We start from the raw sequence: 25229 nt of genomic DNA, 5'->3' as shown, positions 1-25229 counted from the left end.
TGCCATTCCACAGGACTAACAAGGTACATGATTTATGGGATGCTGCCGAGAGTAAAATATAGTTAAAATATAATTATAGTTCTCCTTCTATTTCTTTCCTTGCATAAATGTGGTATGAACCAAGTCTGGTCTATTGACTTTTCTCCAATTTCTTGTTCCCCAAGGTGGAAAGTTCCTCTGGATTTCTAGTGATGGAAAACTACAGACTGCTGGGCTCTGGCAGGAGAAGGGGAAGAGTAACAAGGATCTGGGCATGGTGATGGAGACTCCTCTTGACAGCTCTGCTCCTCAGGCACAATGGGCCCTTCTATCAAAGCTCATGTGCGTGGGGGACAACTTTCTCAGGCGCTGCTCAGAGCCTGAAGACTAAACTTTCACAGGGAGCTAGTCTTAAAAGCTGTACCTTTTCCCATTGTATGCGCCTTTTGTTAGCCCTTGCCTTGCCTAGAGATGCGGTTGTGTGTACATAAAGATGAGACACTGGCCTGTGAGCATGGCTCTGCCCGCTGCACAGAGCAGTAGGGAGCAAACCCATCAGATATAACAGCATCTACCCGCCATGCGCCATGCAGTTCTTCAGAAATAACTGAAGATGTTATTCCTTCTCTTGCATAGATCCTGACTACCTTCAAAGTTTCACTACAGCAATTTGTTTCCAATTCAGAAGAAGGGACACAAGGCTTTGCAATTCAGCAATTCACCCATTTTCCTCTTGGCTCAGCGGAAGAAAAAGAAAGACCTATAACAGTTTTTGGTACTGGGATTGGTACCTGATTTTGAATAGGGATGTGATTTGTCACTCGTATCACTCCTACACCAAGCCGTGCAGTTCACTGTTGAAACAGCATCGGTGCTCAAGATATTGCCACACTACAGGTAGCTCTGAGCATCGTCAACCATTACAGCAGAACAGCCATGCAAAGGCTTCTCATCCTTTCAGTGAAACATCCGCTGGGCTGAAGCTGTCTAATACTGAATTAAACAAACGCCGTGACTTTGCAGCCAGGTAGCTGTGGAAAACGTAGGCTTTAGGGCTCTGCTATGGATGGAGCAAACCCAGGATCAAGTGTGGCAAGAGGCTGCCCTGGTGGTAACCTTTCAAACAGCTGCAACTGTTTGTAAAGGGAGACTGCACTTACACACGTAATGTTTTTCCCTTTCCCAACAAGAATAAGCCATATTAGCATTATCCCAACACAACTGCATCCATACTCTGGGGAGTTAGCTGCAACAGTATTGTTAAAGCAATTCAGCTTTTGTAGGTAGACAGGCTATAATTACACTGAATTAAAATAGAATGCTTTTGTTCCAACCTAGGCATCCCCACGAGGACTTGCACCAAAATAACCAAATATACGAATTAAGCCATTTCTGTTATTTTCGTACACGCCTGAGCGCAGGCAGGCTCCAAGTCCAGTCTTTCTGGCTCTCGATCCTGGCAAAGCTCAGCTGCCTGGGTGATCTCCTCTTCTCAGGCTTTCTCACAGGGGGATCAATATAGGAAAGCACCCAACTGGGAAAAACTTCTTAATCGTAGCGGGATGCCCTGTGACTTCTCTCTGTTGCTCACTCCCGCACGCTGCAGCGCCGTCTTTGTTCATTTAGGGGAAGGTAATTCTACAGGACTGGGGAGTCCCACAGGAGGCTCAGTGGCCCCTGTGGGTCTTGAGCATGAGGGTCACACTGAGCCCCTGTGCTCCGCCGGCCGCTGTGCTCCACCCCCGCCTGGCTGTGCTCCCCGCAGGGAGTGGGTGCTCCCCGCAGGGAGTGGGTGTGCTCCCCGCAGGGAGTGGGTGCTCCCCGCAGGGAGTGGGTGCTCCCCGCAGGGAGTGGGGGTGCTCCCCGCAGGGAGTGGGTGCTCCCCGCAGGGAGTGGGTGGGCGCTGCCGGCCAAGCGCAGGGCTCCAAGGAGCTGCTTCTTCCCCACTCCTCCAACTGGGCATCTAACCTGGGGTCTTCCCAGCTGCCTTCCCAGCTTCCAGCCCTCGGCTCTGGCCCTGCTTCGGAGTGCCCAAAATGTTGCCTAAGTACACGATTGCCACGACCCCGTGGAGAGCCACAGCGGCTGTGCCCGGAAGAGGCCAGCGCACACTGGAAAGCAAGATCAGCTGTAGCGAGTGCTTATTTCCATGAGGCAGGAGCCTTGGCAGGGCCTTTGGTGGTCAGACCACGCAGCTCCAGGGTTTTTAGAAGCAGGAAGGTGACAGCCCCGTAGGCCAAACATTTCCAGCTCCTCCAGGGAGCGTGGGACAGGCAGTGGGGAACGACGGGCAGCTGCAGCACGCGCTGCGGTACAAAACCAGCTGCATCACATGGGTTTCCATTTCAGTGAGGGAAATGAGGAAACAGCACTCCAGGTCACGCTAGGAACTCGACGGTGATGAAAATGGTGTACTGAAATCCCAATGTTTAAGTTGTTTGAGCTACCTGTACTCGCTGTCTGCAAAATGAGGATACTAACACCTATAGGCTGGATTCTCCAGGTGGCACCGTTCATGTTTGTACAGTGCTGTTGAGGTCCCCAGAAGAAATGTGTTAATAATGCTCCCAATTTAGGGCAGAGCCAAACTTTCCAGCGGCGTTTCATTTTCTGTGCCCAATCGCAAAACACTCCATGGCCAACTTACTCCAACGGTGCTAAAAACGTAGGCCCCCCGCATTCCCACGGCACACGGCCCAGTTTATCCCCCCCCGGGCCTGCAGCTGGGAGCTCACTGAGCGCCCACTGCTCCCGCGGCGAACGCGCCGGGAGTACCCGTGGAACCGTAAGTGCGCTCCCGCCCTACGAGGTCCTATCGATTGCTCTATCTATATCCGGCCGGGGCGAGGGGCTCCCCTGCTCCAGGGAGCCTTTGGGCACGGAGCGAAGCCCCCGGCGCCCCGCTAACGGGCACGGACCAGCCGCGGAAGCCCCGGGCCGGCACGGCGGGGCGGGCAGGACCGGGCCGCCGGCAGCAGCGGCGGGCAGGGGCGGGGCGGGGCTCCGACGGGGCGGGCGGCGCGCCCCCGCCGCGCCAGCCAATGGCGACGCGCGGTTCGTCGCCGCGCTCTGCGGCGGGGCGAGCGAGCCAATGGGGGGCGCGCCCGCGCGGCGGCGGCGCTCCCCTTGCCCGCCTGCCCGTCGCCGTCGGGGCGGGCGGCGCGGGGCGCTGTGGCGCCGCCTGCCGGGCCGGGCCGGGCCGGGCCGTGCGGCACCGACTCCTCCCCGCACGGCGCTATGTCACGCGGAGGCGCGGAGCCGGCGGTCGGGACTCGGTAGCGCGGGGCGAGGCGAGCGCAGCGCAGCCGGGATCCCGCCGCCAGCGCCGCCTGCTCCGGGAGCCTGCGCCACCAACTGCGCCCGGGAAGGGCCAGCGGCGCCGAGGGCTGGCTTCGCGGCGGTCGCGCCGCGCCTGCCGGCCCGCCGGGGCCCCGCACCGCCCGCCCGCCGCCGCCGCCGCCGCGCCCCGCCGCCCCTCGGCCGGCGGCCCCGGGTCACGCGCCGGCCCCCGGCCGGCGGGGCTCCGCGTCGCCGCGCGGATGCCGCCGCAGCAGGAGGGCGAAGCGGGCTACATCAGCAAGCCGGTGCCGGGCGGCTGCGAGGTGCCGCCGGTGCCCCCGCGCAGGGTACGCAGCGGCCGGGCGGCGGCGGCGCTGGGGGCGGCACTGGGCGGCCGCTGCCGAGCGGCGGGGACCGCAGCCGGGGCCGCGGCGGGGGCCGGAGCCGGAGCCGAGCCGCGGCGCAGCATCAAGTGCGTGCTGGTGGGGGACGGCGCCGTGGGGAAGACCAGCCTGGTGGTAAGCTACACCACCAACGGGTACCCCACCGAGTACATCCCCACCGCCTTCGACAACTTCTCCGGTAAGGGGCGGGGGCGGCCGCGGGGACCGGGGCGGCGGGAGGGGGATTGCTGCCGCCGCGGGGAGCGGCGCGTCCCGCCTGTGCTTCCCCTCGGGGCCGTGGCGGGGCTGCTCGGGGCGGGGGGTGTCCAGCTTCGGTTATTTCCGTTTTCATTTATTTGGAGACAGGACCCTACTCAGGCAGGACCGGGGCTTGTTAGACTTCCCGTAGCAGCCAGCAGCACCGGCTGACCTCCCGTGTAGCGGAGCCAGGCTGGCAGCTGGTGTGGTGCCCGCCCGTGCGGCCAAAGCCGGGCTGTAATTGTGACCTCTCCGGTCTAAAACTTCCAGCTCTCGGCGAGATAGGAAGCGCCTACAAGGAAAGCTTAAATACTTGCCTTGCCTCACTATTGCAAAGGGGCAGGTTCGGGGTTTTCTCTTTGGTTCAGCGGGAGGTTGTTGTGTCCCGGGCGTGGTGAAGATGTACGAGAGGATAATAACCTACAGCCCTCGTAGCAGAAGAAGGATGCGGACCGCTTGGCTCGCTCTCCCCGCTGCCGGCTGAGGGTTAGTGCAGTCACTGCCTACCTCATCTCTCGCAGTGAAATGAATCGGAAAGCCCTGGAGGGCTTGTGTGTGCCCGAGTGTTAGCGGCAGACTCCCTTCCAGCTCTGTTAAGTTGTTAAATCTAAACTAATTGAAGAGGAGACTCTAAGAGCTGAGGGATGGTAAATCTTCTTTCTTCTTTCCTTTCCTTTTTTTTTCCCCCCCCTTTTCTTTTTCTTTAATGGAAAACGCGTAAAGTTGGACTCACCACACTTTTCCCCCTCCCTCTTCCTTTCTCTCCAAAGCTGTCGTGTCTGTCGATGGCAAGCCGGTGAGACTTCAGCTCTGCGACACAGCTGGTCAGGTCAGTGAAGCCACTTATTTGATTTAAGTGACAGCGGGAGGGGAGAAGTTGTTGCGCGAAGTAGTCCTGCTAATAATGACTTCATGGATTTGAAAGGATTCCCAGTGTTTGATCATCTTATTAAACTGCTATCGTTTTCCCTGCTGCTTAACCCGCTGCTTTGCCTGGTGTCTGTTGAAGGGTGGGGGACGTACTATGCCCCTGTATAGGGGCTGGGCACATGTTGCTGCTCTGCTGGCTCAAGCTGCTGCTCTGCTTAGCCTGACTAGAAAGGCTGAACATATTGGGAATTCAGGGCCACCTGGTTTTCTCTTTGAGCGGTTGTCACTGTCTTTATTTTTGCTAAATAACTGCGGGCTTAAGAATTATGGTTGTTGGGATGTACGCATGCAAAGCGTCCACAGCCGGAGGTGTCCCGAGATAGAGACTGTTTTTTTTGAAGGGGCAGAAGCTTAAGGGAGAAAAAAGTCCTATTGGGTGTTGTCCATGGAGACTTCATATTTGCCATTGCCACCCCCTTAAAAAGTGCTGCCTCCCCAAAGCCAAGGCTTGCTGTAATCTAAGTCCACAAGGTTGAGGGTGGTTGATGCCTCTCAGCTCCTAGTTTGCCTGATACATTAAAAAAAACCCATTTCTTACCACCTTGTATTTTCTGCAAGTCCCTGGCTTATACCACCCTGAGCAGTGTGCAACATGGCTTGCCAGGGGTTGAATCTGGATAGCCAAAAGTATTTTGCTACCTAGTTGGCGTTTGAAGGCAGTGGGAGTTAGGATCCTGCACAGCTTTGTGGATCTGGGTGTACGCCTTCACCGAAACCGAGCTGAAAAATCTCAGTGGCCTTAACATACAAACCTATTTAGATGAGTTGTAACTGGGCGCCCTACTTAGGAAAGGGGTTTGAAGGGCTGTGCACAGGACTTTCACGTGCCCTACAAACCGAAGCTAAAATCCTACAAGCAGGCTTCTGCAGCTGACAATATGAAGTAGAACAGCTCAACCATCCCGTGATTTCTTGCCCTGCTGAAAAGACAAGGTGGTGCCGCGACAGCCTTGGCCGTGTGTGTTCTTACGGAGAGCGTGGCAGGTGAAACTGCCATCGAGTGACAGCCAGTGGACAGGCAGCGCCTGTGGAAATGCAACGGCAAGCTGCAGGCAGGTCCAGTCACCTCTTGCCTTTGCTGCTGTTAATGGTTAAGATGTTTGCGCTGGCTGCCCCAGTGCAGCTGGAATGGGTAGAGTTATTGCCTTAAAAATGAAGGGGTTATCTACACTGACGGAAGTTGTCTGTAATAAAAGATACCTGGCTGGATGTTTTCGTAAAACAGTGCTGCAGTGAAATGGCTGTGGAAATCTGCAGCTAAAAAAGCACTCCGGGCAGAGGGAAATTGTATTTCAGCATCTCTAGCCCAAAAAAAGTGTAAAGGCCCTGCAGGTCATGTACCTACCATTGAAAGTGCAGGAGTGTACGTGGAATATAAAGGGCACTATTTCATCCGGGTAGAAACCCTTAAGATCTGGGTTTGGCTTTCGAACCCATTGAATCGAGCCCTTTGGAGGTTTTAGAGGCAATTAGATGGCGAGGTGCCTTTCTGTAAACGGCCCTGTCGTTCAGAGCGGCAGCTCTCAGAAAATATGGGGTTTCTCTCCAGCCGAGCGGTGAGAGCCTGGCTTCCTCAGAGGCTTAATCTGAGAATCAAGAGAGCTAATGAAGCTTGCTTTCTTGACTCGTGTTTTATAAATCGCTGTCTCTCTCAGAGATACTCGCTGGAAGAAATTCATTCGAGTGGAACGAGACTTCTGAGGCTTCAGGGGGGCTTTAAACTGCATATCCTGGGCCTCCAGAGGCTTTAAAGCAAGATTTCACATCTCAAAAATTAACATGGAACTTGCAATTCAGCAGTATATTGCTGGTACCAGAGAGGTGTTTTCAGCTCTGTGTGTTCTTTCCACTCTCAATTCAGAGCATTTGAGAACACGGTCCGTTTTAATTAAAATGTCACTGCCGCTGAGGCAAATCCTACCTGTTCAGGCTGCTAGTGTTACCCTGCTTTTATCTTACTGTCAGCATAAAAGCAGCCTGCCTGGAGTTAACCCTTGCTTCTTGCTGCATTCTTCCCTGAGGATCAGCACGCCTTTGTTACCAGGAGGTGTTTGGCTTTCTTGTGGCTAGTTCCTCAAACTGAGAAAGGGCCTTGCTTTGCTGGAGTTTGCACTAGAAGGAAAAAAAAAAAAAAAAAAGAAGAAAGGTAGCGCTGGGAGGCCTGTTTGCAGTTTGTTTGATGTGGCATGGGTGGGAGGGAAAGGTAAAGCTCTTACTCTATGCCATTGGCATGTTAAGCCTGCACATTGAGAGTCGTTATTGCTGCCATCAGATTTAAATCCCTTGGCACAAAGGCAGGGAAATTATTCCCATATCCTGTAGGATGTTGTTAAGTAGTCACCAGTTTAAAAGCTGGTTCTGGGAAAGGTAAATTTGCTGCAGCTTGTCTGCTCGGCTCTTGCCCGTGTCTGGAGATAGGGGTGTCAGCAGAGCAGTTTTGAGGTGCTCCTCATCGGAGCAGCTCACTGACTCACCCCTGTGAGAGGTGGACCTGTAGAAGGTGCCTTCTCCCTCCCGTACTTCCATTTTTGGCTTCATCGCTCGTGTGCCTTAACCTGCTTCGCACGGCATTGCTCCTTTGCTGAAATAGGGCCGAGGGCCTGTGTACAAAGAGCGAAGGAAATATTTAAGCACTCGAAACAAGCTGTGGCATTAGTCAGAAAGTCTCAGCTACATGGGGAAGCCACCACCTTCGTCCTGCGTGCCCAACGTTGGCAGGGTGCCTGCTGGCTAGCAGCCATCAGACCTCAGGCTGGGTACGGGCAACTTCTGCTTGTCACACCCCTTGTAGGGTGGTCTGGGTGCTCATGTTGAGGTGCCTCTCAAGATGGCAGCGGCATGTGATCCTCAGGTGATCCTTCCCCAAAGGTCTAGAGCTGGGAGTGTACCGGGGCATCCTCCGAGGCTGGTGTGTTCTTTCCGTGGGGTGCTAACGCGATTTTGTTCCATGCAGGATGAATTCGACAAGCTCAGGCCTCTGTGCTACACCAACACGGACATCTTCTTGCTGTGCTTCAGTGTGGTGAGCCCCTCGTCCTTCCAGAATGTGAGTGAGAAGTGGGTTCCCGAAATCCGATGCCACTGCCCCAAGGCGCCCATTATCCTGGTTGGGACACAGTCGGACCTCCGCGAGGATGTCAAAGTTCTCATTGAGCTGGACAAGTGCAAAGAAAAGCCGGTCTCGGAGGAGGCTGCGAAGCTTTGTGCCGAGGAAATAAAAGCCACGTCCTACATCGAGTGCTCTGCTTTGACTCAGAAAAACCTCAAGGAGGTCTTTGATGCGGCCATCGTGGCTGGTATTCAGTACTCGGATACCCAGCAGCAACCAAAGAAATCCAAGAGTAGGACTCCAGACAAGATGAAAAACCTCTCCAAATCCTGGTGGAAAAAATACTGCTGTTTTGTATAGGGGTTGCAAGGACCTGAGTGCTGCTCTGAAGAAATCGAGTAGAGGCTATATTAGCTGAAATCTCATTCTGTGTCGTCCCGAGTGTATAGTGTAGATCTATATGTATGTGTATATGTTGCTACTGGATATCTTGGTTGCCCTTTCAAGGGTGGCAGAAGGATTCTTAGTTAAATAATTGCTATAAATCAGGTCTGGCATTCAGTTTTGTGACTAAAACCTCTTGATAAGGAAGAAGAGCACCACGTGTCTGTGAGGGTAGAAGGATTTGTCCAAAGGATTCAGCTTCTCGTGTTGTAAGGTGTATGCGACGGGGAGGAGCACACCAGAGGCCTTTGCGGCCAGGGCTTGGCAGGAGGAACGCACGAGCAATGGTGGAAACGTAGAGCTCTGTACGTGGACGATCAAAGGGAAAAATAACACTGTGCCTCCTAACTGACATTTGTAGCTTTAAAACGCCACTCCTGCTCTCTTCTCCGTGTTTTCCCAAGCCAACGCTCTTAGGGATCGGTTTATAAAGGGTATGCGAGAGGTGTAATCTATACACAAATGCCACGGTTGGAAAGGTCATGAATATACCTTCAGCGTGCGGTGAGGGAACCTAATCCCTTACGAAGCTGACATCTCGTTTGTCACCTCCTGACTTTGTGAAAGTCCTTTCTGTCCTCCTTCCCCTGCCCTTCCCAGGAAGCTGAGTGGAAGCCCAAGAACATGACCAAGCTTTAACTCGCTACCTCGAGCAGTGGCGATTTCCTCTGTATTTTTGCAGACATGACGACAGTTCATCTATTTCAGCTGAAAGGAATGTAAATGCTGTTCTGTTAGGGTTTTTTAATTATTTTTTTTTTAAAGAGATGTAACAAATATCCATGCAGCACCATGTAAACCGCATCTGGTTTTAAGTCTACAGTCAAGAATTTCAGGATGCCCCTCCTTACCTTTTAAGGCTGCTAAACAAATAACAAATCAGGCAGATCAAGATATATAACAAACTGGACTCTAGAAACTGAGGCTGCTGTGTCCTCTTCACGATGCTGTTTTCAACCAAGTTCATGTTTCCCTTCTAAAGGCAACAGTTGATTGTGGTTGAATCTTGCCCAAGCTCATAGTCGTGAAATTGGCTGAGGCCACCCCAGAAATTTAACTTGTTTTTTTTTTTTTTTTATCAGTCCAACAGATGAACTGAAATGTGCCTAAAATCTAGCTGAGTGATCAACATAGTGCAGCGCTGAGTGTGACCTGTTCTCTGACTAAATCTGGTTCCTACTACACTAAGCCTAATTCCAGCCCTGGTGAGTTTGAGAGATCTGAAGGATAACGTGACTCTGGAAGAATCAGTATTTTAACTTATTCTGCAGAGGACATTTAGTTTGTGCTGTCTGTCTGCCTTTTTATGGCCCTGACTACTTTTTTTCCCCCCCTAGATATTTCAAGATCAGATTATATTTTTTATTTTTTTTTTCTTTTTTCTCCTTCGGCCATAACCTTGAAGTGACCTTTTTCATAGTCTTAAACTAAATTGCAGTGACAGAAAGCCAGAACCTTTTTTTTCATCAGAAATTAATCGATGCATGATAGAAAGAAGAACTGTGGAAGCCATTTGAGTTGATAAAGCTGACCACAATTTACCTCCTGGCCCATTAAAGAAAATGACACTATGTAAATGGATTCTGGGCTGTATTGGCATAGGCTCCACAGGCAGTATTTTTTCCTCCTCTACAGTGAAATGAGTGTGGAATGGGTAATGTTCCATTGCTGAAAACTTGAAAATGGGATGGAAATCTTTACCTAGGGCCTAATTCAATAAAAATGTGTTGGCTTCTGCACTGGAACAGCCTGGAAAAACAGTTTCCATAGCACAGAAGCTGGATGCATTTAACTTGGTTGCATCTGGTTGGTAATAGTTTAATATTTACTGGTCATGAAGTTAACATCTGAGCCTTTATATTTCTTACTCGAATGCTTTGACAGGATTTCAGATATGCAGTCATACCGTCATCTTGGAGAAAAACAGAAAGCCAGATTTCTCTTGGGTGCTTTGCTTCTCTGTAAAACAGTCTCAGTCGATCAAAAATTTGGATTTGGTGAGGAGACAGGCTTGAATCTGAGCAGCTTCCATTTGCAAAAATAACAACATTTCTTCTGCAAGATCATACTGCTTTGTATCACTCTGTACTGGAAGCAGTAGGTTATATTTTATAAGCAGCCTGTTTCATAGTCTGGAGTAGCATTACTTTTAAATGTAGCCAGCTGTGACTGTTTCTGAAAATGTGATGTATATACAACTTGTTATAGCCCTTTACTAGGTGTGTGTAAACTGAGGTCTAATAACTTTACAAATACTGCTCTACACGGGGCTACACAGGGTCTAGGTTTTAGAAATATTCCTTTTAAATTCACCAGTATTTTACGAGCGCAAGTGAGAGGGAGAGATGTCTCTATGTAGTCTATAATCTGATGTGCCTTATTAAAAAAAAAAACCTCTCTTCTGTTTTCTAAGTGTAGGCTATATTCTGAAAGAAATATTTCATGTGAGAATGATATAAATGAGGTATTTGGAAATAAATTCTGATCTGTGTATGTGTCTGCCTCTGCTGCCTGCTCGGGGAGGCTGGAGGGCAGTCCCTGGCCGTGCACCGCACCGATAGCCGGCAGGGAGGAGGCAGCCGTGCTGCCAGCCTGGGGCTGCGCTCCCAGCACCCTGGCAAAAGGCATCTGGTTAAAAAATAGAGACTTTTCCCCATGCTGTCCCATCTGCAGGGGGCTGGGCTGGGTGGGAGGGGTGTAATGGTGGGCTTTCTGCCTCCCGGGCAGTATGGCAGCCTCTTGCTGTGTCCCCGCCAGGCGTGGGCAGGCTCGTTGTGCCTGGCCCCCGAAAGCGGGGCGAGTGGCAGGAGGAGCAGAGCCTGGCTGGGGACAGCTGGGGGGGACACCGGGAGCAGCAGCGTGGTGTTTCACCTGCCGCGTGTTGCACCGCGCGTGTCCCAGGGGAGCCAGAGGGCATTTTTGGAAGAGCAGAGCCCGCTCCCTCTTGGCACCGAGGACCTTGTCACCCCCTTCCTAGGTCCTGTCTCTCATGCTGAGGCCGAGGCTTGAGGTTGCTTGTGCCCAGCCCCAGGTGGCCACGGCACAGGGGCCTTCCCCCCTTCAGTGCCATGATGGCCGTCCTGTGGCTCTGTTGGCCGGGTGGGGAGCAGCATCTAGACCCGCGGGCATCCCTGCGGAGCCAGTGCTCCTGCTAGAAACTGCTCCGGAGAAGGAGCTTCACTCTGGACCAAGGTTTGTAAACTGTCACTGTTGCGTTTTTTTTTCTGGGAGCTGAGCGGAGCAGGCACACCGGGGTGGCGTACAGGGATGCCGTCCCGTGCCGCCTGTCTCCCAGGTCATAAGGCCGATGTATGTTCAATTATCACACGCAACCTGCATGAAGCAGAGGAAGGAGGTTGATGTGCTGTTCCTTTTTCCCATGGTTGGTTCCTCACTGAAAGTCTTGACTTCTTTTCTGCTTTGTGAATCGACACGCCGGGGACTGTGGGAGGCTTGTTCACCTGGTCATGCCTGCAGCACAGCAACCCTGCCCTGGTGCCCGACCCGCCAGCGGGCTCCTTTCTGGTGAGTGCCGGCTGCTGAATCACCTCTGCCATCGCTGGTGCCTCTGAAGAATGACTGCCACTGGGTTTGTGCCCTGGGCAGCGTCAAGTTGGGGTGCACTTGCTGGAGACCCAGTCGCCCCACCTTTGCACGCTGACTTTGCAGGAAAAGGGGCTGCGCTAGCTGAGAGCCCAGAACCTGCCGCTGCCAAATCCCGATGCAAAAATCCCTCTGCTATTTGTGGGGTGTTGCTTTTCTGCAGAGGCGGGCTGGTGTCTTATGCACCCCGACATCTGGACAGGGCTAATGCAGTTCAGGTCATCCTTTACACCGGCGTAACTCTGTGCATGTGTGTGCTGCTGTGATCAAAAGGCTCCTTCGGCTACCCCGCTTCAGATACTGGATGGGCTGGCAGCTGAGGCTGATAAGAGTGTATTGAAGTAAGCCCGCTGTACATAAGGTTTTCCAGGAACGCTGAAATTGTTGCTGCTTTGTGACGGATGGAACTTCCCAAGAGAGGATTTTGTTTTCTTTTGGATCAAATTAAAGTGCTGTAGAAAAAATGGAATTATTTTTTTCATGGAAAAAAATGTTACCTTCACCATTTTTCTCCACGTATTTTGTAGATTGGACATACCTCTAGGGTATGATCGAGGGTTGACTAGAGCTGAGACATTGACAAATGTGGCAGTTTTGGGAGAGGGTGTCTGTAAGGAAACTTCACCACACTCTTACTTTGCTTTTTATTTTCTTCCTAGACATCAGTTACTGACCACAGAGAGGGAGAGACTGCTGCAGGAGGTGGCCTTTTTGTATGACTGCATGCAGCTGACCTAATATTGTCGTGTGTATTATGCTTAAACACTGAACCTTGCTCAAGCGTGTGAGTGCCCTTACAATTGAGCAACTTTTCTGAGCTCTAGCAGATAATCAATGTGCTCAGAGGTTTGTACAGAAGAGGCCTCTGTCAACTTCTGCCTTTAGTGTTGCCCTGGTGTGTAGCAAGGTGGGGAGAGGGGAGAAACAACTACTCAGGAAAGAGGGATATTATAAATCTCAGAAGAACTGGCAAAGGGACTCCTGGGCAATGGGGAGTGATAGAAACTACTTTTACCTACTTTAGGCATAAGCAGATGAAAAGCCCAATTAGAGAAATGCATGGGGAAATGAAAAGCCCCAAGAAGGGCTGTTAGGTACAAATATACAGCCTTTTCTTCAGGAAGTCTCAAAGCTGCGGATAGCTGGAAGCTGGAAGGAAATATCACTGCATACTACAGGGAAAAATCACTCAGCGTTTGCTTGGTTCTGATTTTCTCTCCTCAAGCATCTGTGCTGGCTAGGGACAGGACGTAGGATGAGGTGGACTTTTGGCATCAACCAGCACAGCCGTCCTAATGTATTTAATGTTTTTGAAAGAGTAGGATGGGTTTCAGGCCAACAGCAGGGCCCCAAAATCCAATGAAGCCTTCCAAAGCTATACTTTCCTGTATTCCCAGCAGCCAATGGGAAGACGTAATGTGATGAGGGTTGTTCATTACCCATGTAGCGCAGTCCTCCATGGTATAAACTGGGGAACAAGCGGTTGTGTAATCCAATGAATTTTACCATCTGAGGCAGAGTATTCTTCAGTATTACCGATTTATTTCCCCACTCTGTTTCAACAGGACGGATAAATCAGTGAAATGTATGAAAAAAAAGGCATAAAGCCCCAGCTTGGACCAGCTTTTTTAATTCAGCCCCATCTTTTTTTGATTCAGCAAGGGAAATGTGTCTAGAGGAAGTGTGAGGAGCAGCCCTGCTCATCTGCAGGGGACTGCACCGGTCTGGGGAGTTCCTCTGGCTCTTCAGCGCAGAGCAAGGAGACCTGCCGCAGGCACCGATTCAGATGCTAGTGGTGGGTGCAAGATGTCACCAGGCATCTCTTGTTCTTTAGGTCTGTGCATTTCAGGTCTGATCATGATCTTATTACTTGAAGGTGAAAAAGAAAGCATTTCACTGAGGTCAGCAGAGATGCAGACCTGTAAAGCTTTATGTAGCATAAAAAAGACTCACCAGGGATCCCTGTCAAGCTTCTGGAGTTGCAGGTGTGCTTGTAATGGCACTGTCTGTATATGGCTCTTTCCCCCTAACTTCACCCAGAGGGATGCATATTGATCCTCTACTGCTGCTCCGAGTTTTGCTGCTCTTGATGGTCCCCTGGGTCCAGCCCACCTACTTCAATCCTCTGTAAATTTTAGCCTGCCATTTCTGTGCATAAGCATTAATCACCTAAAGGAGCTAGTTTCAGTGTCTGCCTCATGGACCTACGTAAGAGTCCTTTGGTTAGTGCTCATCAGAGGACAGGCTTAATCACTTGGTTTATGCAATCCCAACCCAACACCTCTTGCAAATTATTTTGCTCACCCTTTCTAAAAAGTATATTGTCATCACCAATATCCCCCATGTACCCATCTGATTTTTCTGACTCCTGGTCCACAATTTTTTCAGTTAACTCCAAACATCTTTTTAAAATCCTTCTCTCTGGGATGGTAATTTTAGCAGCAGTGGCCTGATGGGATTAATATGGATGGGATAAATATGACATGGGATAAAGCAGGGTCCTTGTCCAGACAGCTGCTACTTTTCATGTCACAGTGGGATGTTCTTGGCTGTGTGTGTGCCGTGGGCCCTCTGTGGCCACCGTGTTTGTGTCCCTGATGCCAGCCCCTGTGGTGGTGCTACTTTTTAACGATGGCAGAAAACAAGTTCCAAGCAGAAATGTGACTTTTATGTTTTGCATTTCCAGTTTCAAGTTGCTGATGGAGTGAGAACTGCATGCACAAAGTCCTGTCTTTTGTCCTTGCAGGCACTTGGTCTCCCACAGTTCAGCAGGGGTAATAACACCATGAAACAGCTGCATTGCTTTCCTTTGCCTCACTACACCTCGTAGTCTTTCAGTGGAGGAACGCCAAAAAGATTCTTCTGAGGGTAGTGCTTGAACAATAGCCCTCCCCCCCAAGTCATCCTCTCTTTCCATGGCTGTCTCTCCCCCTGCGCTCCCCTCTCTATAGGCAATTTTCTCATTTATTTTTAATTCAAAAGGATGCGTTGCCCGAAGCCTGGTGCTCAGCATTTTTCTGCTCCCTGCATCCCATTCTTCCATCTTTTGAGCTCTGTCATGGCCTTTCCACATTTTAATTACAAAGCTCAGCAGGCTTCAGGCTTCCCTGTTCCTCAGAGCTGAGCAAAACCACTCCTTTTTCTTTCCCCTCCTTTTCGTAATCTGCCACAACCCACCTGGGCAAATCTGGAGAGAAGACGGGCAGCGTATCGCAGAGCAAAGACTGAAGATCGGGTGGTGATAGCAAGGGGGTAAAGTCTGTTGTTGTTGCGGTGGTGATAAGGTGGCGCGGAACGCCGTCGTGCGGGGCGGCTGTTGACATCTCGGGGTGAGGGCGCCTGTATCTGCTGGGCTACAAGCAGAGCCCTGGCCATTTTCAAAGGGCTTTGAAGTAACCTCTGACAATCTCCTCTAGGAGATAAGAGATTGCAGGGGGAGGAAGCCGTTTCTGGAAACAGTTTCAGCACACGTATGTTTATCTAGGCTAGGTAACCCAGAAGGAGGCCAAAACCTGGGCTGCTGACACCCGAGAAGATACTCAGGGATTCAAGCAGAAAATGCAAAGTAACGTGAAACCTTGGGTTTTTAAAGTTTAAATCAATGGTTTTTCTAACATCTGACTCAGGCCCGCAGTTGCATGAGGCAGACATTGGTGGGTACGTCCCTACCTGGTCCTTTCAGTATCTGCGTGGAGCTGTTATTTGTGAATTTGCCTTCTCCCTTGCCGATGCCATCTGCCCACACTGCTGCCTGGGACAACCAGCCCCACAGGTCCCGCACCCACTGCATAAGGAAGTATTTGGTTATCTTTGGTTTAAACTGAGCTCCTGTTGGTTCCACCACATGATCCCTAGCTCCAGCGTTGTAGGAGGTGGTGAGTACCAGTGTACAGGTAAATAGGCGGCCAGGTGACCAGGTAAATGACAGCGAGACTTGATCTACTGCCTTCTCTGTTGTATAAACCACCATTGTTTTTGCTTTTTTCCTCCCCAGCTAAAGAATCCAACCCTTTTTTAGTGTCTCCTCATAGAACAGTTACTCCATCCCCTTAATCATTTCAGTTGCCATCCCTCTGGGTCTTCTCTAGCCTCACCATCCCGCTCCTGAGGGGTGGAGAGCAGAACCACGGGCAAAATCCCATGTTTTGTTCTTCAGCACTCTTCCTGGTAATGCCTAGCATGTTGTTAATGGTGTTTCAACAAGCTTTGGTGTTGAGCCTTGTCAAATACTTTCTGGGAATCCAGCCATACCATGTCCCTGGACCCCCATTACCCCCAAGCTTGCCTTCAACCCTTACATCTGCAGCAGCTTTCCAGAAGGATTTCCCCTTGGAGAAGTGAGGCTGGCACTTTCCCAACAGACCATATTGTCCATGTTGTCCATTAAGTTACTCTTTATTGTAGCATCTACCCTCCACATGAACATATGGGAAATAGTCCTTTTTGTGAGAGCAGTACAGTACTGGGAAGGAGAAACTGCCCAGGGGTTCCTCTGATCCAAATTTTTCTATGGATCTGTGATCTTACCAAAGATGAAAGTCAAGCAACCACTTCCTCCATCATCCCCTCCATCTGGAGGACACCGATAGTGAACATTTCCTATTGCACCAGAGTACTGTAAGGCTCCGGCACACTAGACCAAGTTTTTTCAGCCATGACACAAATTTTTGGCCGCTTTGGTGGGTAGCTCACCAGGGATTCTTCACCAGGTTTGCGGATCACTGATCCAGTGGAAAGCAGATCCCTTTATAATTATTCCAGACCTGACTGTGCAAATGCTAAGTTCCATTTGAAACATTTGACTTTAGGAGGCAAAAATGCTTCAGCTGCCTGAGGTGGGAGGTAGAGCAGCAGTGCAAAATAATATTCTCCTGCCAAAGTTCTTTGAGAAAGGAGTCTCCATGTCCTTCTTTCAAGTATAAATTAAAGCTGATTTTGACTCACTGGATAAATATTTTGTGCAGAATGTATCATTTGGACAGTTAGAATGGAAACTCAGTAAATTTTATCAAAATGACATTGAAGATGTTCCCATAATAAATTTGGTTGTGAAAGGCACTTGTGCAAATGCAGTGTTTGTAGTGGGGTCACAGAGAGATTTGGCCTAGTAATTTTAAAATATTCCTAATTTTCTGAGAGTTTGTGATCCCAGGCAATATACATCTGCTGTTGCTTGACTTCAAGCAATGGGGACACTTGATAGACCGCTACTCCAGGCTAGGGAAAAATGGAGTATGATATTATCATAACTGCTACCTTTAGCAAGAAAATGCAAAAGAAGGAAGCATATTGGACTCTAACCAAAATTTTTAACAGGTGAAACTCCTCCTTGTCTCATTGGGACCTTACTATCAGGATGTGAGGTGCAGCCTGTAGAGGTGATCAGGCATGTGATCCTGAGAAGCACCCAGAGAAACAACTGTTACATTCAATGCTTTTGGGAGAAGCAACATCAAAATTAATGATGAGAGACAGACAGGAGGCACTTGGCAAGCTTCATGACAGAAGGATGCCTTGATAAGCATCGTTATTGTTTGGGATCCAGTCCAGATTTTTGGAGTTCTTCATCTGGAGGGTCAGTTAAAACAGTCACTAAACCCCTTTAAAGTGCCACAGATCGGTCCTAATTGGGACCAGGTTGTTCTGACTGGAGGCTGTGTTTGCTGGTGAAGCTTTCTGGCATGAACCAGGGCTGGCTGACAAGGAAGCAGCCCCAGATCCTCATCCATCTGCAACATTTCAAAGTGAATCAACATGTCACAGCGGCTCTCTTATTGGTCCTTTGAGTCACTTTACTGTACAGCTGAGAGACATAACATTTAGAGGCCTGAAATTTTGACCTATGCTTTGGACGCAGAAGACCGTGGAGAAGGACACAGGAGAGAAATGGAAGTGGCAGCGGGCAGGGTTGGGGCTGCAACCGAGCAGTGCCCTGGGGCTGCTGGGGCTCTTCACAGCCCTGACAGTTGTCATTTCTGTAATAAATGGGATGAAAAGGTGTTTGAGGCTGGGGAGTGCTAGATCCTAGAATCCCAGTTTAATGCAAGACCCCATTTGCTTTGTAGTCCAGTCCGTTGGCTTCAGAGGGGTGTTTCCACAGTGAGGACAGCAGTTGCTGTGCAGGTTCCCATTCATTTTCCCCCCGACACTTTGTATTTCTCACGCAGGCACTTCTGTTTCTGATTAATTAGCAATCAGGGTGGCAAAAAGATAGCACAATCTAGTGTTTACAAATAGCTTTGTCTCAGTGGGTGGACCAGAGTGGAGATTCTCAGGACACGTGGCCCATAAAATCTGTGATGGAAGGGCTTGGGGTTGCTTTCCCTCCCGCTTCTCCTTTTCTCTTCCTGGTTGTCGGTGTTACTCCTAAGAGCGATGTTGCCAATCGATAATTTCTCCAGGTGCTGCAGTCAAGCAGGGACTTCTGCTTCAAAGACTACGTCGTTGGCTCACCCAGGTCCCTGCGGCCAACACACTTTTCAAAAGCAAACACTTGAGTGTAATAAATGGAATAGCAGCATTGACAGTGCTCATTTGGAAAAGGAGATAATCTCCTTTGTTTGCACCGCCACATGTTAACGGGTGAAGCATCTGTGACGTTTGCTCAATAAAGCTGGCATTGGATTTGTCTCCATTGCCTAGAAAATCCCCTTTAATCTTGTGAAATGCTATCGCTGTAATAAGAAGTATATCATGACTTGCATCACTTTGCTTATTCCCCTCTATTGTCTCAATCCGATGTGGTGCCAATTTGTGATTATTTAGCTAGATTCAAGCCTTAGGCTTGTGTGAGGGGGAGAAACATCATGTAATGGGAAGAGAAAGAGAAGAGGCAGACTTTATACCTATATATACTCTATACTCCAGATACCTTTTAGTCAACACTTAAGTCTTTTGGTTTTATTTCTCCTCCAGTAAGCTTTGCACCCAAGCAATTCAAGCCTTTCCTCTCCACCTTTTATAGCTGCTGATAAAAATTAGATGTTGTTTGGTCCTTTTGGGCTGCGTGTTGCTACGTTAGTTAAATAAAAACCTCCTTTATCTGCGATTCATTTGGCTGTGCTTGAAGGTGGGATTGCTCTGGCTGGGTAGCTTAGGAAGACCTTAGCTTTGTGTGCTTTCCTAAGCTGGCAGATGAGGCTGCTTATGTGAAGAGCCAGGGAGTTTAGGTGAAACGAAGAAGGAGAGAGGTGGGATTTTCTCTTTGCAGTCTGGTTCTTTGGCCTGCAGACTCAGGTCCCAAATCTGCCCCCAGTTACACTATGTAACTCTAAAGTAACTTGATTTACAACAGCCCACTCTGGATTTAACTCTGCGTAATTGACGGCAGAGCCTGGTCCTTATTATTCATTCTGCACCTAGCTGGTTTAAAGGGTCAGGGAAAGTATCTGAGGAACAGGACTGCCTTTGATCTTTGGTTTAATATTTCTGCTACATTTTACATACACAAAGAGCTATCATGGCCTTTCGCTAAGAATTGTTCAGCGAGGAGAGGTGTAAGAAGTGGTCCCTCTGATGGTGAGGAAGCTTCTGGGACGTGTGAAATGTAAAGTAGAAATTGGTGAAGGGAGAAAATGGATTTCTCCCTCTGTTATTCCAAGTAATAAGGCTATTTGCAGGCAGAGGAAAAGAAAATAGTGAATACGTGGCCTTTTTATCAGATCTTTTAATTTGAAATTGTTGGTTTGCAGCATGACAGAGAATGACATTGTGAACACCAACACTGTCACTGTAATACATAGTGGGGTAATAGCCCCCAAGAATTCACATTTGCCAACACACACCCTACACCTGTGCTACCTCGTCATTATTCTAAGTATAGTGGCAAAAAAAAAAAAAGATAAGACATCTCAGTTCAGTGTTTGCACATGCTGGCTTTTGTAACATTGGTGCTAATCTTTAATTTCACCACCATCCCAGAATGTAACAGGAAGTGTCAAGAGGGTTTCGGAGAGGTGAGATGCATATCTGTAACATCTGTTCTGGATACTCACCAGGGCCCAGTTAATAGGAACAAGTTGTATTTGACGCTATCTGAGCACAACTCGCTTTTCTTCTTTGCTTTGCAACTCACCTGTAGCAAAACAGCATGATGGAGGCATGAAAGGTGCTTTTCAACACCACTCATTATGAGAAGCAATGCAGCGTGGCCTCCCCGGTGCGTCAACAGCTCAGGTTTTCCTTTGGAGACCCACCCTCTCCAAATCAGGTTATCAACCATGGAGAGCAAAGGGTGGTTGGAGGGTCAGGATTAGCCCGCAGGAACCGTTTTAGCTGGCTTCCGGACCTGCCAGCAGTTCTCCGGGCCAGTCAGACTGTGGTGACTGCTATGTGTTTTGGGGGATCAAAGAGGAACGAAGAGCTCTGTTAGCACTGTTGGAGTTTGTTAAGTCAGGTGCAGATTGTGCAAATGAACTTCCAATGGTCCAGGGGCCCAGCCCTTGACCAGCAAGGTGGGAGCGAACACGAGGTGCGAAGGAAGAGAGCACGTAAGCACACACAGTCTGCTATAGGGAGAGAAAGCCTTAGGGAGTGGAAGAGGTGGGCTTGGGCTTCAGAAATGTGTTACTTTTTGATCCCTACCCCTGGTTAGAGAAAAATAATTTCCATTCTATGCTGAGATACCTGTGGAGGACCTGTCTACAAAACAGTAGAGTCTAGAAAAAACTATCACATGAGCACACATTCTCAACAAATTCCTTGTATTGAGATACTTACTGATCAGAAAAGGGGGTTGTCTTTAGAGGCTGTTCCAGACTTTCAGCTTAAATAAAGGAAATGAAAAGCACTTCGGACCTGTATTGACATTTTTATCCAGTGGCATATAAAACACTGCTGCCCCATAAAAATTTAGTATATCTACTGTCTGTGTGCAAATTTTGTCTGCCTTTTGCGTATTACTTCCATACCTTGTTGATGTTCAAGCTGACGCTGTGGAAAATTGGCAGTTTTCACTTCACACAGGGAATTAATTATACTTTTGCCATTCTGACTTGCAGAATTCATGCCAGATAATTTTCACATAAGATTAGGGGACTGAGCAAACCTATGAAAAGCCAAACAGCATCAGCCCTGAGCCCCCTGCCATACTGAGGGACAGGCAATAAGCCAATTAATGTCCCCAGGAAGGTTTATACACTTTGGATTGCATCCAAGTGCAAACATGATAATGGCTGGAAAAAACACATTTGACCACAGCCTGTGCCAACATTTTACCTTCAGGTCCATTAATTATTCCATGTGTCGTGGGATGATAGGACATCCCCGCAGACAAACCTGCAGGTTTCTGCTCACAGGGTGAGAAGCAGCAGCCCTGCCAGGCAAGCGAGATGCCTGCAGCCCTGCCTGCTTGCAAGTCCTGCAAAAAGACCCCCGTGCTGCTCAGTTCAGGAGGGGTTGTGGATGTTTAGCTGTCAGCAGGTCAGATGTGCCCAGCCTAAATTGCCCAGGTTCCCGGGATACCGCTACACAGGGCACGCGGATGAGCTCCCAAGCTCCCGGCTCCAGATGCTGCCCCAGCTACACCAGTCCCGGCAGCACTATGGGATCCAGGACCCCCGGGGCGTGCTGCAGCACACACTCTGGACGAAGCAGCCCAGGAGAAGAGGACTGCATTGCCTCACCTGGAAATACCTGAAATACCTGTAGGCCACACGTGCTCCTTCACTACGGGCTTACCGAGCACCCCCGATGACCTTCCCTCACTGCACTCCAGCTTTTCATCTCCGCCTCCTCACTTCTGGTCTTGCCTAACCTTGGCAGGGCAGGGACCTGGCCATGTCCTCCCCCCCAGGGAAAGCATGTCCTCTCCTGGACCGTGCAAGGGCTTGGGTTTGGATTGAAACTTTGCCTTGTGGGGCCATTCCTAAATTTTTGGAGTGGATTTTCCTTTCCCAGAATCTGCTCTCCAGTACAGGTGTAGCACAGGTATTTCCTCTTGTAATTAGTCCTTAAGCTTTAGAAAAAATGCATATTTTTAAAGGGAAAGGATTTTAAAACCCTCACTGAAGTGAAGTGTCCAAGCTGACCTGCATTTTGGTTTTACTGTCTCAGCAGGGTCCAATCCTGCTTCCAATGGACCGTAACAAGAGATTTGGTCTGTACCTACATGCCTAGCAAGTGTAACACAGACCTTCTCCCTCACCGAATAAGCAAAGTCAAGTGCCAAAACCTCTCTTTCCTTCAATGGGTAAAACGCTCTCTCTCCATCCCTGGGCAGCAGGCCTGTTCTCAGAGATGCCTGATAGGGAGCTTAAATCAAAGCTTAATCTGGGGTGTAACCTTGAAGTGCCGTCCAGCAGAAAGGCCAGTTGTGCGAGCAGCGTGTGTATTTTCCCTTTTGGCGACAGGCAGCACCGCGGCCGTGGCAGCTGCACCAACTCGTCCTGCTGAGACCATGCGTACAGTTGGTGATAACAAGGGCTTTGGTTTCCACAGGGAGAGGCCTTTGGCAGGGAGGCAGGAGCCAGAGGAGAGTCATACATCCGAGCAGTGTTGCAGAGGGACCCCTGCCCTTTCCCGGGGTCCCCAGGCAGGCAGGAGCTTGCCACAGCCCTGACCCCCAGGATGGGGTCTCCCCCCGTGTGGCCATCACAGGGTGGCTCTTAGCAGAGGGTGGCACGCAGGCAGGGAGGGCTCTGGGACACCCAGGCTCCCCGGCCCCCTCCAACTCCGAGCTGTGCAGCTGAAGAGAGCTGATACTCCCAAACATACCCAACTGCTTGCTGGAGAAGGGACGCTGTGCATCTGGGGACAGCTCTTGGTATGAAGTATCTGAACTTCAGTCTCACACCTAGGAAAGCAATTGCTTGGCACGTCTGTGCAGCACAACGCGCTCAGGAAATGCATTTTGCAGGAGCTGTGTCTTGCCACAGCAATGGCTGATGCAACGTGCATGCTTTGTACCTAGCACCCCGGATTCCCTGAGGGAAAGCTCATGGGTGCTGCTTTGTTAGAGTGCCTTGAGCCTTCCAGCTAGCAGTAGAAGACTCCTCCAGGATGGTCAAATCTTTCCAAGAAGTCAGTGCAGCATTTGGACTCTTGTGCTGAGGTTGTACTGCAGGGTTCAAAATGGGGATAAAGTCTGTAGGAGCATGTCCTCTGAGTTTCTAAAATAATACTGTTTGAAAAAGGCAGGTTTCATTCTGCAAGTTTTTTATTGATCTTGTCCTACAGACACTATTTTTTTTTAACATAAAGAGCAATGTGGGTTTTATGTCAGCTCTAAGAAACCTTCATTTACCCATTGAAGAACTTTTATTTACCTTCCAAAGACCTACCTTATAGTTGAACCTCGAGGGCTGAGCAGGATTCCTCTTCCAGAATGCCCAAAAAAACTATCCCTCCGCACTTCTTACAAGGATTTTTGAACACCCCCCCTGAAGAATGATCACAGTTTGCAATAAAGACATCACATAGGATGTTGTGCCCTGGGACTCTGTCCTCAACACAGACCTGCCCTATAATCCTGAAGTTTCCATTTTACTTTGTTTAATCTTGATGTCTGGCTGCTTGGGGCACACCAGCCTCCTGGTTAGTGATGCCACTTGGCCAGAGCACAAGTGTGGAGATTTTACAGCACTTTTCTCTTTGTAGCCGAGTATCCGTGTGATTGTTCAGTCCCTACATCACCTGAATAGTGTTCATAGCCCTCGCAGAGCCAAGCACTCAAAAATAAGCAGACATCCCCAGGCATTTTGGCCTTTATTTTACCGAGCAAGAAGAAAACGGAAAAAGCTAAAGTCTCCCTGAGCACGCACGGGCAAATGCACACAAGTGAGTGACCTGTGCAGGAAAGTGTCTCCCGGCCCTCGTGGGCAGAAGTGGCCGGCAGTGATTTAAAGCTGCTGTCTGCAGAAAACAAGGGGATGATGGCTCCATTGCTCAGCATACAGCAGGGAGCAAGGGAGCAGATATCAGGCTCAAGCAGGCCTTGCTTTGTGTCAGCAATAACTGCGGGGTCACAGGAGGATTCTGTTATTAAAGAAAATAAATTTGGGTAGGTTGGGCAGTTATTCTCCAGTGGGCTGTTTGAGACTGATTGATTGGAACACAACTGGTACCAGGAACATGAGGGCTCTCTGACCAACTGCTGCTTTTACAGCCGTATTTCACCTCTCCACTTTGTTTTCTTTAATAGATGAGGAGACTAAAATGCAGGTGAACTCTGCGAACTGCAGACAATGGGAGCTCAAAGCTTCCTGAATCAAGACATTCAGGGGCAGCGCAGTAGGTACTTTGTGCTGGGGAGCCTGAGTTCCTCTGGAGAACTCCACTTGTTTGGAGACTTAGAGCTTGCACAGAATTAAAGAGATTAAAAGAATTGAGTTTGAGAGAAAGAGGAAGGAAGGAAGGAAGGAAGGAAGGAAGGAAGGAAGGAAGGAAGGAAGGAAGGAAGGAAGGAAGGAAGGAAGGAAGGAAGGAAGGAAGGAAGGAAGGAAGGAAGGAGGGAAGGCAGGAAGGAAGGAAGGAAGGAAGGAAGGAAGGAAGGAAGGAAGGAAGGAGGGAAGGCAGGGATAGGCAGGAAAGCAGGGATAGGCAGGAAGGCAGCGACAGGCAGGAAGGCAGGGATAGGCAGGGATAGGCAGGAAGGCAGGAAAGCAGGGAAGGCAAGGCAGGCAGGGATAGGCAGGAAGGCAGGGATAGGCAGGAAGGCAGGAAGGCAGGGATAGACAGGAAGGCAGGGATAGACAGGAAGGCAGGGATAGGCAGGAAGGCAGGGAAGGCAGGGAAGGTAGGAAGACAGGGACAGGCAGGAAGGCAGGGATAGGCAGGAAGGCAGGGAAGGCAAGGCAGGAAGGCAGGGATAGGCAGGAAGGCAGGGAAGGCAGGGATAGGCAGGGATAGGCAGGAAGGGGTCAGGGTGTTACAGGGGGTCCTGGGGCCTGAGATGCTGAGGAAACCTGTCCCCTGGGCCCTGGCTGCCTCAGGACCGATGGCCTTCGGTGTCCAGGAGGTGTCTGTGAGCTCTGGCGTCAGTGGCTGTGAGCAGGGAAGAAAAATCATCACCCCAGACTTTGCTCAGCAGCTGCAGCATGGCACAGCCTGGAAGGAGACAACAGCTGAAGAGCTGAGAGGGGGGAGGCACGTGAGGGCTGAGGAGAGAAATAGTATTTGAATGCGCAAGAAAGAAAAAGCAGGGCGATAGGGAGAGGGTGTCTTCAGGAGCTGGTGTGCAGGAAGGGATGTGATGAAGAGGGCAAAAGTGAGGAACATCTCCAGAAGTAAGCACAAGTTTAGTGGGCCTCTCGGTGTGAATACAAGGGCAAAAAACATGCCAGTGGAAAACTGGGTAACTGGGAAGC

At 50.0% G+C, this 25229-nt stretch overlaps 1 protein-coding gene across 1 annotated transcript; it reads left to right on the top strand.

Annotated features, from left to right (window-relative positions):
- Positions 1–3198: 3198 nt before the first annotated feature.
- On the top strand, positions 3199–10813 carry RHOU (ras homolog family member U). Its single transcript, XM_075748678.1, has 3 exons — positions 3199–3840; positions 4670–4728; positions 7783–10813. Exons 1-3 carry the CDS (start codon positions 3519–3521, stop codon positions 8236–8238), a joined length of 837 nt encoding a protein of 278 aa, XP_075604793.1. The 5' UTR covers positions 3199–3518; the 3' UTR covers positions 8239–10813.
- The last annotated feature ends 14416 nt before the right edge of the window (positions 10814–25229 follow it).

Source organism: Balearica regulorum, chromosome 3 (assembly GCF_011004875.1).
Source record: "Balearica regulorum gibbericeps isolate bBalReg1 chromosome 3, bBalReg1.pri, whole genome shotgun sequence".
NCBI lineage: Eukaryota > Metazoa > Chordata > Aves > Gruiformes > Gruidae > Balearica > Balearica regulorum.
Note: the sequence above shows the minus strand (reverse complement) of the source record. Positions and strands in the feature narration are given on the sequence as shown.

What these genes read in the sequence shown, in the direction of transcription:
- RHOU (XM_075748678.1), top strand. Translation starts at nt 3,519, where the DNA reads ATGCCGCCGCAGCAGGAGGGCGAAGCGGGCTACATCAGCAAGCCGGTG. An exon ending in CGCCTTCGACAACTTCTCCG is followed by an intron (nt 3,841 to 4,669) that starts GTAAGGGGCGGG and finishes TTCTCTCCAAAG; the next exon opens with CTGTCGTGTCTGTCGATGGC. An exon ending in TCTGCGACACAGCTGGTCAG is followed by an intron (nt 4,729 to 7,782) that starts GTCAGTGAAGCC and finishes TGTTCCATGCAG; the next exon opens with GATGAATTCGACAAGCTCAG.